Source organism: Phocoena phocoena, chromosome 2, assembly GCF_963924675.1.
Source record: "Phocoena phocoena chromosome 2, mPhoPho1.1, whole genome shotgun sequence".
NCBI lineage: Eukaryota > Metazoa > Chordata > Mammalia > Artiodactyla > Phocoenidae > Phocoena > Phocoena phocoena.
In genome coordinates, this window is record NC_089220.1 from 100,322,873 (window position 1) to 100,335,117 (window position 12,245).

Genomic DNA, 12,245 nt, shown 5'->3' on the forward strand with positions numbered 1-12,245 from the left:
TTCTCTGACTTACTTCACTTAGCATAATGCCCTCAAGGACCATCCATGTTGTTGAAAATGGCAAAATTTCCTTCCTTTTATATGGCTGAATAGTATTCCATTGTATATATATATATGCATACATACATACCACATTTTCTTCATCTATCCATCCCATCCATCCATGGACACTTAGGTTGCTTCCATGTCTTGGTATTGTATATAATGCTGCAGTGAACATGGAGGTATGTGTATCTTTTCAAGTTAGTGTTTTCATTTCCTTCAGGTAAATACCCAGAAGTGGAATTGTAGGATCATATGTTAGTTTTATTTTTAATTTTTTTTGAGGAACCGCCATACTGTTTTCCATAGTGGCTGCACCAGTTTACAATCCCATCACCAGTGCACAAGGGTTCCCTTTTCCCCACATCCTTGCCAGCACTTGTTATTTCTTGTCTTCAGCCATTCTAACAGGTGTGAGGTGATAACCTCATTGTGGGTTTGATTTGCATTTCCCCAATAATTAGTGATGTTGAGCACTTTTTCATGTCCCTGTTGGCCATCTGTATTCTTTCACATCCTCTGCCCATTTTTTAATAGATTGCTTGTGGGTTTGGGGTTTTTTTTTTTTTACAGTTTAGCTGTATGAGTTCTTTAGATGATATTAACTCCTTATCAGATATATGATGTGCCAATATTTTCTCCCACTTTATAGGTTGCCTTTTCATTTTGTTGACAGTTTCCTTTGCTTTGTGCAGAAGCTTTTTAGTTTGGTATAGTTTCACCACTTGTTTATTTTTGCTTTTAGTGTCAAACGCCCAAAATTATCACCAAAACCAGTGTCAAGGAGCTTACCACCTATGCTTTCTTCTATGAGTTTTATGGTCTCAGGTCTTATGTTCAAGTGTTTAATCCATTTTGAGTTAGTTTTGTAATCTTTTAATAAACCTTTTATATGTGTAGTCAGGATGTTAGTTTAGGAATAAACTAAACTAACAGGTTTTCTTAAACATTTTATATATGCTGCACTACATTTTATAGTACAATTTTTAAGGTAGTTAAAAAATACAATTGTTATAAAATACAATCTCTAGTTTTTTATTATTATATACAGTAAACAAAATTTGTCTGCCAAATTACCTTAAACCATTGCCAAAAGCTTGTTCTCTTTGTTTACCTTTGTGTTGTTTGATAACAAACCATTCTTGGTCCAACATCAGTCCACAAACTGTACTTTGAGAAGGACTGACAGAGAGTATCAGAAATTTATTAGAAAGGAAGGACGTGTTAAAGAATCCGTGAGTGATTTTAAGTTATGTGATTTAAAACATGTTCAGTATTGTTTTGTAAACACTCCTATGAATTCTAATTAGAAGACAAAAGCATTAGTGAAGATTTTTAATCATGTGCAGTTCTAAACTAACACGAGAAATGCACTTTTTTTATCCTTTGCCTCATGACTTATTTTTCTCCTTTAGAAAATACATGGAATTTTTTTTTAAAAAAACTATATATTAACATGACCTTTTAATAAAGCTTTTGCAGCCAAGTGTAAAGTCAGTATGTTTGTTTAGGAGTAAACTAAACTCACAGCAAGGTTTCCTCCAAGTTTTCTGTATAGTACACTGTATTTCATAGTATACTTTTTTAAGATAGATAATTTTCTAATTGAGTTTACTTTTCACTATTTTAAATTCTTGTTCTAAATGGATCATCAGTTCCTGAACTGGAAGGAACTTATTAGCCTCTGTAAGTTTTACCAGTTAATGGGAAGAAGGCAAAAATCTATATATTAGAAACCATCAAAAAATATTATGTTTCTTGTCTGAATTTAGTGTCTAGTTTTGGGGAGAACCAGATAATACTTGGGGTAAAATTTTTTTAAATCAAGTGTTGTTTTCCTGTGTTCTTCCAAACATCAGTCCTTCTGGTACTGCTGATTCATAACCTTACAAACTGAAGTTGCAGCATTATTACTGATTTACATTTTTATCCTTGAATTTTATATAGAAAATAGTTACAGTATAGATGGGTTAATAATTTTGAAATAAAATAATTTATTTTACTTCCTTTTGTACTTGTAGTAGAAGAATGTTTTTACTTTTTATGTATCATGTGTTAATGGATTTATGATTTTGATGTCATTGCTGGAGAAATTAATATTGAAAATCTGTAAGGAGGATTGTAAATGAATTCCAAAGACATACTCTTCTTGTAAGTTTTTATTTAAACATAAAGAGAATATAGAATTGAATACTCTAGAAGATGGAGACCTATAATATAGAAAAAGTCTGCCAGAATTAAGTCTGATTGCATCTAACAGATGATATTAGCAGTTACTTGGATAAATTTGTGAATATGGTTGGCTCAACTTAGAACTGAATCTGAGTGAACTTTTTTAGATGATCCTTTGGAATCTCATGTTTAAAAGTATTTTTATGCACTTGTACTAAGCAGTATTTCATGTATCCATCATGTTTTCTGAGCATCCCTTCCACCTCTAAAAGATTTTGATTCTTCCTGTCCTCCCACCCATGGTAATTCAAGACTTGCTGTTCAGTCTGGGGTTATAGTAATTCTGCGAAACCACTTCCTAGTGTTCATAAATAAAAAGTTATCTATAGAGGTTGTTCATCCTCTCAAGAAAAACTTAAGCTCTTAGGTGTATACAGAGTTCTGTGCTGGTCTTTTTTGGAATGATAAAAAGGAATGAAACATTGTTGCCTTTTAGGAACTTGTGGATCTCCATGACAAAATCCAGATCTATCAAGAAAATTTATTATGTTTTAGCACCTGACCTATTTAAGGGTAACAGAACCTTAACATATTGAATATTAAGTTGCTCTTTCATATGTAGACCTGATTCATTAATGCAGAGCATTGTTCATTTTCAATTCATTCATTAAATTAACAGATTTTACTAGTCACATACTATGTGCTTGTTAACATACTTGTCACTAGTGATAAGAGTAATGAGTGATATAGACACAGTTCCTGATTTCAGGTAACAAACTATTGTGATTAGATCAACTCACTTGTCTTTTTCATAGGTGTATTATTTATTTATTTATATTTTTGGCTGCGTTGGGTCTTCGTTGCTGCGTGCAGGCTTTCTCTAGTTGCGGCAAGCCGGGGCTCCTCTTCATTGCGGTGCACGTACTTTTCATTGTGGTGGCTTCTCTTGTTGCGGAGCACAGGCTCTAGGCCCGCGGGCTTCAGTAGTTGTGGTACGTGGGCTCAGTAGTTGTGGCTCATGGGCTTTAGAGCGCAGGCTCAGTAGTTGTGGAGCACGGGCTTAGTTGCTCTGCCACATGTGGGATCTCCCCGGACCAGGTATCAAACTCATGTCCCCTGCATTGGCAGGCGGATTCTTAACCACTGTGCCACCAGGGAAGTCCCTCATCGGTGTATTTAACTGAGAGAGACACTTAAAAGAATTTGTTTAAGAGCTATAACTTTATTTATCTAGACATTTATTTTGCTAATCTGTCATAGGTAAATAAAGAAATACAATAAGGACACTTTTTTTTCTCTTTTAAACTTCATTTGTTATTTCTACGTATTTTTATTTTCGTTTTACTTCTAAGTGTGACCACTCATTTATATTAGGCCTCATTCAGAGCTTTCTGGCAGCTTATGGCTATTGGCTGACTCTCTACTAGCTTTGACCACTTCGAAGCTATAGGACTTCACTATTTGGTGTGAAATCTGTGGCCCTTTGAATACCAAAAATCTGTGGTTATTTGTTCAGTCCCGTTAGATCAGCTAGCGCCTTACTAACTTTCTTTCTGCTAGTTATTGGGTGTTCTATGGAAATATTAATTGAACCTTTATATCTGAAGCTTTGCAGCATTTTAAGGATTTAGCAGCTGAAACCTCCCATCCATCTGTCATTTGTTCTGAGGATTTGAGAAAAAGAGACATGGTGCCTGACTTTGCAGAATTTGTAAGACATAACAGTCTGAGATGATAGTAATGGCTAGGATATATTGTGTGCTTACTATTTGCCAGGTACTTTTCCAATTGCTACTACATACAATAACTCATTTAGTCCTTACAACAACCTTTGAGATAAATATTGTATTATTATTATTATCCCTGTTTTACAGATAAGGAAACTGAGGCAAGAAATGTTCCTTTGCCTCAAGTCACACAGCTAGTATGTGGCAAAGATGGAGTTCAGGCCTGCCAGTCTGGCTCCAAAAATTCCACATTTATCCACTATACTGTATTGTGCAATTATAATAGATAATTATGGTATAATTTAAATGGATAATTAAATAGGTAATTTCAGTAAGTGTGAGCAGTGACATGATGGAAATGCCTGCTGCTATGGGAGCTCAGAGTGAGTTCACCCAATTTGGTAGGGTCAGGGAAAGTGTTTCTGAGAAAGTAAATCTTTATTGAAAGAGCCTTTCTCCCCATCCCTTTTTAGCTATTGAAAAGAATTGTAAAGAATATTTTAAAATAGAATTAGACAGGGGTTTTCAAACAAAGAAATAGCCACATAGGTTAGAAAAAACATGTCTTTTCTCAACTTCGGAGCATTCTCTGGTGATTATGCCATATTTATTGGTTGGGTGAAATAATTTTTTAAAAGCTATTTAAAGAATTAGGCAACAAAAAAAGTTACTGTAATTTTGAGGAGACAAACAAGAGGAGAGCACTATTATGTAAATAATACTAGGTGCTTTTGTTTTGTTTTGTTTTTGATAGAACAAAAGATTGGATTGATAATGTGCAGTGTAAATTAGTTTAAAAATGGTAACAGCTTTGATTGATTAGAGTCTGTTGTCATATTGTAGCAAGGATTAAAGTTTCTAAATTCTGTACCGTAAAATGAACGTAGAGAAAAGTATGAAATACATTTTATAGAACATATTTCGTAATATCGAAGCTTTTATGAAGTGTTATGTATTCATAGGTGGGAGTATTTAAGAATTGCAAATTAAATTGTCATTTAGATATTAAATGTAGAATTGAACAGTTTTTGTAAACTCTGTGTATCAACTGATTTTATCAGTTATAAAATCACTGATAAAAAAAGCACTTTTGAGTACTTTCCATTTTTATTGTAAGACAAGAGCAGTAATTTTTTAGGGTTATTTGGAAATACTTTTGTGCTTAGCAGCATACTTTGGCTAAAAAGCTACTATGATAGATGAATCTGATAGTATTGCTCTGTCCTTCATAATGTAGTGTTTATCATCTCTCATGTATGAAAATCTCATTTTTATTAGCAGCTATTTTCATGGTAAAACCATTTTCCAGAATTCAGGATCTTAATATGGAGCTCCAGGGGATCAGGTTTGACTCCTTTTATTACCATGGTAATGCTTTATCAGTTTAAACTGTGCACCATGATAGTTCTGTATTTAATGATCTCATTGGTTTACTTCCCTTTTTTTAAAAAGCCAGCTGTGCACTTTATTTTTTTTATTGTTTATTTTTATTTTTTTATTTTTGGCCATGCTGCATGCAGAATCTCAGTTCCCCGACCAGGGATCAAACCTGTGCCCACTGCAGTGGAAGCTCGGAGTCCTAACTACTGGACCGTCAGGGAATTCCTGGTTTACTTTCTTTATATTCCAGAATTGAAATAGCATTCACTTATCAATACCGCTGAATGATCTCCTTGGGCTTCATTTTAACAATTGCTTGCTTGGCTTTTGTTCCTTTCTTGTTACTCCAACCCCTCCCTCAGGCCAATCACCTCCTGCTCATTTTCTCCTGCCATTTGATACTCGAGCTAGTCATTGCATTATTCTGCTTCCTTCCTTGCTCTTCTGTCAACTCCATTCTGCATTATGCCTTTTTGCCTTTCCGACTTATGGACATCTATGCTCTTTGCTTAACTGTATGTGGTACTTAAGGGGTCTGCTGTTTAAACTCTGGTTTAGCCAACCCATTTCTTTCATTCAAGCTCTATTTGACATCTGCCTTCTACTTAAAACTAGATGGATGAATACTTACCTGCATATATAAAAACATTTTGTTATTCTAATTGCTTTAGATTGTTTGTTAATGGTGGTATTTCTCCCTAATTTATACTTACCTGATACTTCTGGTGTTTTAATGTTGGGGGTTCTGGTTGGGGGGGAAGCGGAGAACTCAGCTATCACCTATGTAGACTTGAGTTTTTCCTTTCCATATATGAAAAACATTTTAATTTCCAGGTTGTCTAGGTTCTTGCTGCTAGAAGTGTGGTGCATGGGCCAGTAGCATCACCATCACCTGTTGGTTAGAAATGCAGAGTCTAAGGCCCCACTCAAGACCTTATGCTTCTTAATCTGAATTTTAACAAAATCTCTAGTCAGTGGATATGAACACTGAAGTTTGCAAAACACTGTTGTAGGTATCATCTCGCTAGTTGACACAGTTAACATGCTGACTGATAAATAACCTGTGTACTTTTCTGAGCTGATCTTATTTAAATGTGTATAAATTACTTTGTAACTATTCATCCTGGTTCATCAAAAGTTATATTCTGGGTGGGTATCACTTCTATTATGAGGAAGCAGTGATAAGAATAATCTCAAACAATAGCCAGTCCCAGTTTTTTAAGTGAGGTTTTGGCACACATTAGATCTGAAACTATGACAAACTTTGTTTGTTTGGCTGCGTCGGGTGTTAGTTGTGGCATGCAGGATCTTCGTTGCGGCGTGCAGGATCTTTCGTGGTGGCGTGAGGGCTCTTCCTTGTGGTGTGCAGGCTTCTCTCTAGTTGTGGTGCATGGGCTCTCTAGTTGTATCACGTGGGCTCCACAGCGCACAGCCTCAGTAGTTGTGGCACGTGGGCTCAGTAGTTACGGTGAGGGCTTCGTTGTCCCGCGGCGTGTGGGATCTTAGTTCCCTGAGCAGAGATCGAACCCATGCCACCTGCATTGGAAGGCGGATTCTTAACCACTGGACCACCAGGGAAGTCCCTGAAACTATGACAAACATTTTTGAGTCCAGTTTCATTGTTCCATCCTCCAGCATCAGTTTGCATCTGTGGATGAAGAACTGTTCCTGTCTTATCTTTTAGGCTGTGACTTTTCAAAAGAATTTTGTGCACTTTGAGGTGTGGGAAAAAATACTCAAATTTCTATTTAATTTTTATCTTACATGAACGAAATTATGACTTACTGAAATTTGTTATATTGGTTAATAGTATATAATTTATGAGTAAATAGATATTGAGGGCCCATATTCAAATCTTGCTTGTATGTGATGACACAGGTTTATAGATTCCTCTGTGGTACAATATGACAATCCCAGATTTTATTATTGACTAGGAAATAATGTAGTAAATTCTATACTGTACGTTGCTGTATGTGGTTGCAAATGGATAAGAGATAGTACTTACTATTATTTGTGTATGGTTCATAGAAAAATAATTGTTCTGTTTTCTGAGCACATATTAATAGGGGCTTAGAGATAGATCTTCTCTGTGCTTACTGTGATATATGTTATATGTGAAGTTAATCCACTATGTGTGTACAATTATTTGATGATACCCTGAAACTTAGATTTATTTGTATTATTATATAATATTTATTTATATACTTGTGCTTTAAGAAATAGTTTTAAATGTTTTTATTTTCATAGTCATGAAAGAAAAAAGTTCTTATTGCACTTCAAGGATGAAGAGAATTGAGAACATGCAAAATTAATCTTTTATTATCCTTTAACATTCAAATAAAGTGTGAACAACATGGCTGACCTACAAATGCATTTATGTTTGCCTTTTTCAAGAGCAATACTGTTGTTTAATAATGATAAACAATATTTCAGTGAGGTTTTTTCGTAGGTTTCAATGTCTTCTTTTGACTCTATGCCTAAGAATGGCAGTGGGAGGGAGTGGCAGAGAGAAACACCCAGGTGAATGTGAGATAGTAGGATGTCACTTAGCACCTCAAGGGTGTTCAATTTTAAGCAACAGAGGTAAACTCCAAGGAGTGACTTTAGCTGGGAGCCATTCTATTTTGTATATAGCTCTTGCTGCGTGTGGCTGTGACAGACAGGGCTATGGTTGTGGTTACCAGAGGACACCCTTGTGGTCATAACCAAGTTGTGAGTGTCACCAAGATTCTTCTTGAGTGTCTGTCACATGTGTATCAGTGATTCTAAAAGTAGATAAAAATGAAACAAAGATTCATTTGGGAGTTAGCACTCCCAGCAGATTAGTTTTAAAACAGAACAGCAGAAGGTGTTGTGACATGCATCCCCAAGCAGTTGTAATGATTTGACAGTTATTTAGCCCTCAATTCCTAGCCCTTTGGTTGAACTGACAGCATGCCTGCAAAGATAGTGAGGCCTGTTTCAGCCCCATTAATGTCTTCTTGAATGTTAGCCTGCAGTCTGGGTAATGATAAATGTTCGCTGATTGATGATTTTATAGTCCCAGAGGATTCTGGGTGGTTTCTGTAAGCCAGGGCAGTCAGTTTTTGTTCTTGTTTGGGCCTCTTGTAAGATTTTCTGATCTTTACTAAAATCGTTTTAAGTTGGCAAAAGGGTGGGTACCACCTCAGTTTTAATTAACTAGGGGTTCAAAGCCTTGTTTAGAAACTATATGATTTTGGAGGTGATGCTGTATTTAGCATGTATAAGAGTCTGAGAACCAGAACAGCTTTTATCCACTGAGCTTTTTGTAACACTTATTGTATTTGTGAACTTTCATGTCTTTTAGGCTCCTTCACTTTTAAAAAACATGTTTTAAGTTATAAGGATAAATTTAATAACAGCTATTGTGAAATAATAACATTAGCTTTATTATTTTCATGGTGTTTGCAATTTCATTTTTTAGATTCTTAAGAATTTAAATTAACTATCTTTGTGTTTTCTTTTTTACATGGCTCAGTTTCTATAGGAGTATATTTTGTTATACTAGTATTAAAAGGAGTATAAGCAGATCTTCTTTTGCTAAATATTTGTTTGCCATTTAGGAAAGGATTCATTTCTAGTATATTGATTGTCGATTTTTAAAAATATTTTAAGTAAATCTTATAATTGCCCAACCCTTTATTGATAGGGTATGGAGGCAGAGAAAGGAGGATACAGATAAACATTTTCCTAATTTATTGTAACTCAGAAATATATTTTCTTAGTTCATCCTTTTAGAACTTTACTTTTGTCTGTAAAGAGATTGTGGGGCTAATTTTTTTTTAATCTATAAAGACATTTTTTGACTTTAATATCTTAAAAGGAATAAAAGCAGCACTTCTGTTTAGTTTTTCAAGTAATGAACCAGAAACTTGGTTAGGAATGACCATTTGTAAGTCTGTATATTAATTAGATGAGTGTCATTATGCTCAATTAGCACGACTGCCAAATAATCTCTTTAATACTCCGGTCTTTTTTTTTTTTTTTCTCTAGGGTTTTACAGACAGCCCTCATTACAGTGATCACTTGAATGACAGTCGATTAGGGGCCCATGAAGGCTTGTCCCCAACACCTTTCATGAACTCAAATCTAATGGGTAAGTTGGTAATTTCTCTGCAAGTAGTCTTCACAGAGCCTCTTTGGTCAGAGACATTTTTTATCTCCTTGTCCAGGATGGACACCTAAGTATGTAGAAGAAAGTTCCTAAGTTTCTAGGGGCATCTGGGCTTTCTTTGTTCAGCTAAGTTTGAGGGGCAAGCATTCAGAAATGTGGTTCCTTCTATTAGAGCATTATTGTCATTGCTATCAAAAAGGAAGCAGCAGTGTTTTATCTGTTACTTTTGGCAGTGTCTGTGCCATCAAGCATTATGTTTTCTGCTTTCTGGGCAGGGAAGCATTTCAGAGACATTTGTTTGTAATTTACTATTTGTCTTAACAGTTGTATATATGTGGTAATTAAAAATATGACAGCAGTGATTTTAGGCAAATTTTACTCATTTTGGGCAGTATTTCTTTTGACACTGTTTGATCAAAACATAATAGTATATTTAAGTATTGCAGCATTTGTTTTAAGCACTTGGGTTCTTATTGGGGATTTAAAAATTTTTCTTCTGCTGTAGTAAAGTTGTACTTTGAATGACATTACCTACCACCTAAACCTGATTATTATTTTTGGCAAAACCTTTAAGGTTAGCCATTCTCTATATCTCCCCCTACTCACTGCAAACCAGCCCTCCCTTCCTCTCTCCCCCTGCCCTCTCGCTTTCTCGTATCAAAGTTTATAGCTATTCAATCTGAAATGATAAGCCCCCAATTTTTTCCCCCCAGTTTGGATGCCACTCTTTCATTAAGCGAGAATTTTACCTTTTTTCAGAACCTGATTCAAAAGAATCTGTTTTATGACATTATTTTTCCTTCTTGTTTATGCTGGGGCTGAGCACATTACAAAAGCTTTATTTAATCTGTCTTACTGGTTGTCAGTGGCGTCATGTTAATATGGAAGGTTTGTGTAACTGACATTGATTTCATTACTTTACTTCTTAAGGACATGACCTATATTGTGATCTTAGAATTGTCCTTTTAAGAGACAGCCATGCTAATCTAAGTGGATTACCCAAATCCAAAATCCTGGTGGTCTGCAGTTTCTTTATAAATGGTTTTGTTTAGCACATTCTTTATTTCCCTTACCCTCCATAAAGTATTGAGGAGACAGATTCTGATATTTCAGTGTGGATTTTGCCTAAGGCAGTCACCACTTTGAAGCCAGAATCATTGAGTATGACACAAGAGTAAAAATAAAACTCGTGTTTAAAATGACAATTTGTTTCAACATAAATGAAAGTGAAAATGAAAATCCTGGTATTAAATATATTATCATTCCAGGTAAAAATCAGAATTAAATATAGAACAAAATAATTATCCGTGCATTTGGCCAGGGAAAACTTCCTAATCTATCTTCTAAATTTTCTATCAAGCTTACTATAAAAGTAAAGTAGATGTGACACTCCAGATGGTTTCCTTTTGTAGTATAACTTTTCCCCAAGTAGCGTTTAATTTATGGTAAATATGGTAGAGCAAACTATAGTCAATGTTTTTGTAATTTCAGATTGAACTAAGCTTTCTTAATTGAAGATATAACTGAATTGTGAAAAATCAGAAATTGCCCTTTTTTATATTTATGTTCTTACCTTTATTAGCTTACAGAGATGACTCTTAAGTTCAGTAGAATTGCATCATTAGTGCAGCTTTGAGCCATGGTGACTGTTAAAATTGTGGGGTAAGTGTGGGAAATAAATGAATTCTAAGAAGTATGCATGTCAGTCACTTGCTCTGAGTAGCTGTTGACTAAAAATATTTCTGTAATTCAGTTTGAGGTAACATTTTCTTAGTTGGAGCAATTATGAACATGTGCTTGTTAGTTTCTTCAGTTTACAGATAATTATTAGAATACTTTCAGTGATCATCCATACCCTATGTATAAAATCAGCATCTAAAATAAGTCTTGAAATAAAAAAACTCAGGTTTATAAACAGATTGATCCCTTCACAGTACAAATGAGAAAAATCTGCATTCATCTGAACTACATTGTGCATTTAACCAGGTGCAGCTATACATATTCATTGTATGTTTTAACTACCTAATCTTAAAAATGTTAATTTACCTATAAGAAAGGGGAAAATGACCCTGAAGAAGATTAGGCAGATATTGTTCAAAAGGATTTCACTGGTTTTGGGAATATCTGATTTACTACACTTCCTTCCTTTTATTTTCAGTACAAATGATCAAATGAGATATCTAACAGTTGAGTCTAAGTAATCTGCATGACAATAGCTAGCTTTTGGAAATGAATGTCCTTTAAATTGTGGAGCACCTCCATACAGCAACAGGCAGTCCCACTTGATGTGACTTGACGTAATTGAACTGTTAGATACCCCCAAATATGGGTTTATAGCACTCAGTAGAGTTACGGTGGTTAGATTAACTTTGTTAGCCATTTGATAATTTAGGGGAGTTTTCAGGCTAAAAACCTGCATTGTTAAAGCAGGACTGAGATGTGCATGGCAGTATTAGCAGCATTTGGAACTACTGATACCTAGTTGTCATAATAGGTAAAAACTTCAGAGTGATTCTGTGAATGATGAGTGCTCAGAAACAGTTAAAGCTAACTGGAAAGCTGTAACATGTTTCATCATTGCTGTCAACATATAAAAACACCATCTAAGGGGGGGTGGAATTGTGTGTCTAGGGAATGTTGTTATTTTTCGTATTGTGTTCAGCAATAAGCATATTTGCCTAAAGAAATAGTGGATTGTAGAATGCTACTATCTTTCATGATGGAGCTCTAAATACTTTAATGATTTTGTACATTGCAAAAATGAGAAATTTTATCTAACAAGGGTTGAT

The 12,245-nt window shown here is 34.9% G+C and overlaps 1 protein-coding gene across 5 annotated transcripts in view; it reads left to right on the top strand.

Moving 5' to 3' along the window:
- The window catches only part of TCF12 (transcription factor 12), a 379,535-nt gene that overhangs the window by 171,373 nt on the left and 195,917 nt on the right, over positions 1-12,245 (top strand). For all 5 annotated transcript variants that reach the window (XM_065900482.1, XM_065900475.1, XM_065900446.1 and 2 more), the window contains one exon: positions 9,336-9,438. In XM_065900482.1, coding sequence (XP_065756554.1) covers positions 9,336-9,438 — 103 coding nt within the window. The remainder of the gene's footprint in view (positions 1-9,335; positions 9,439-12,245) is intronic.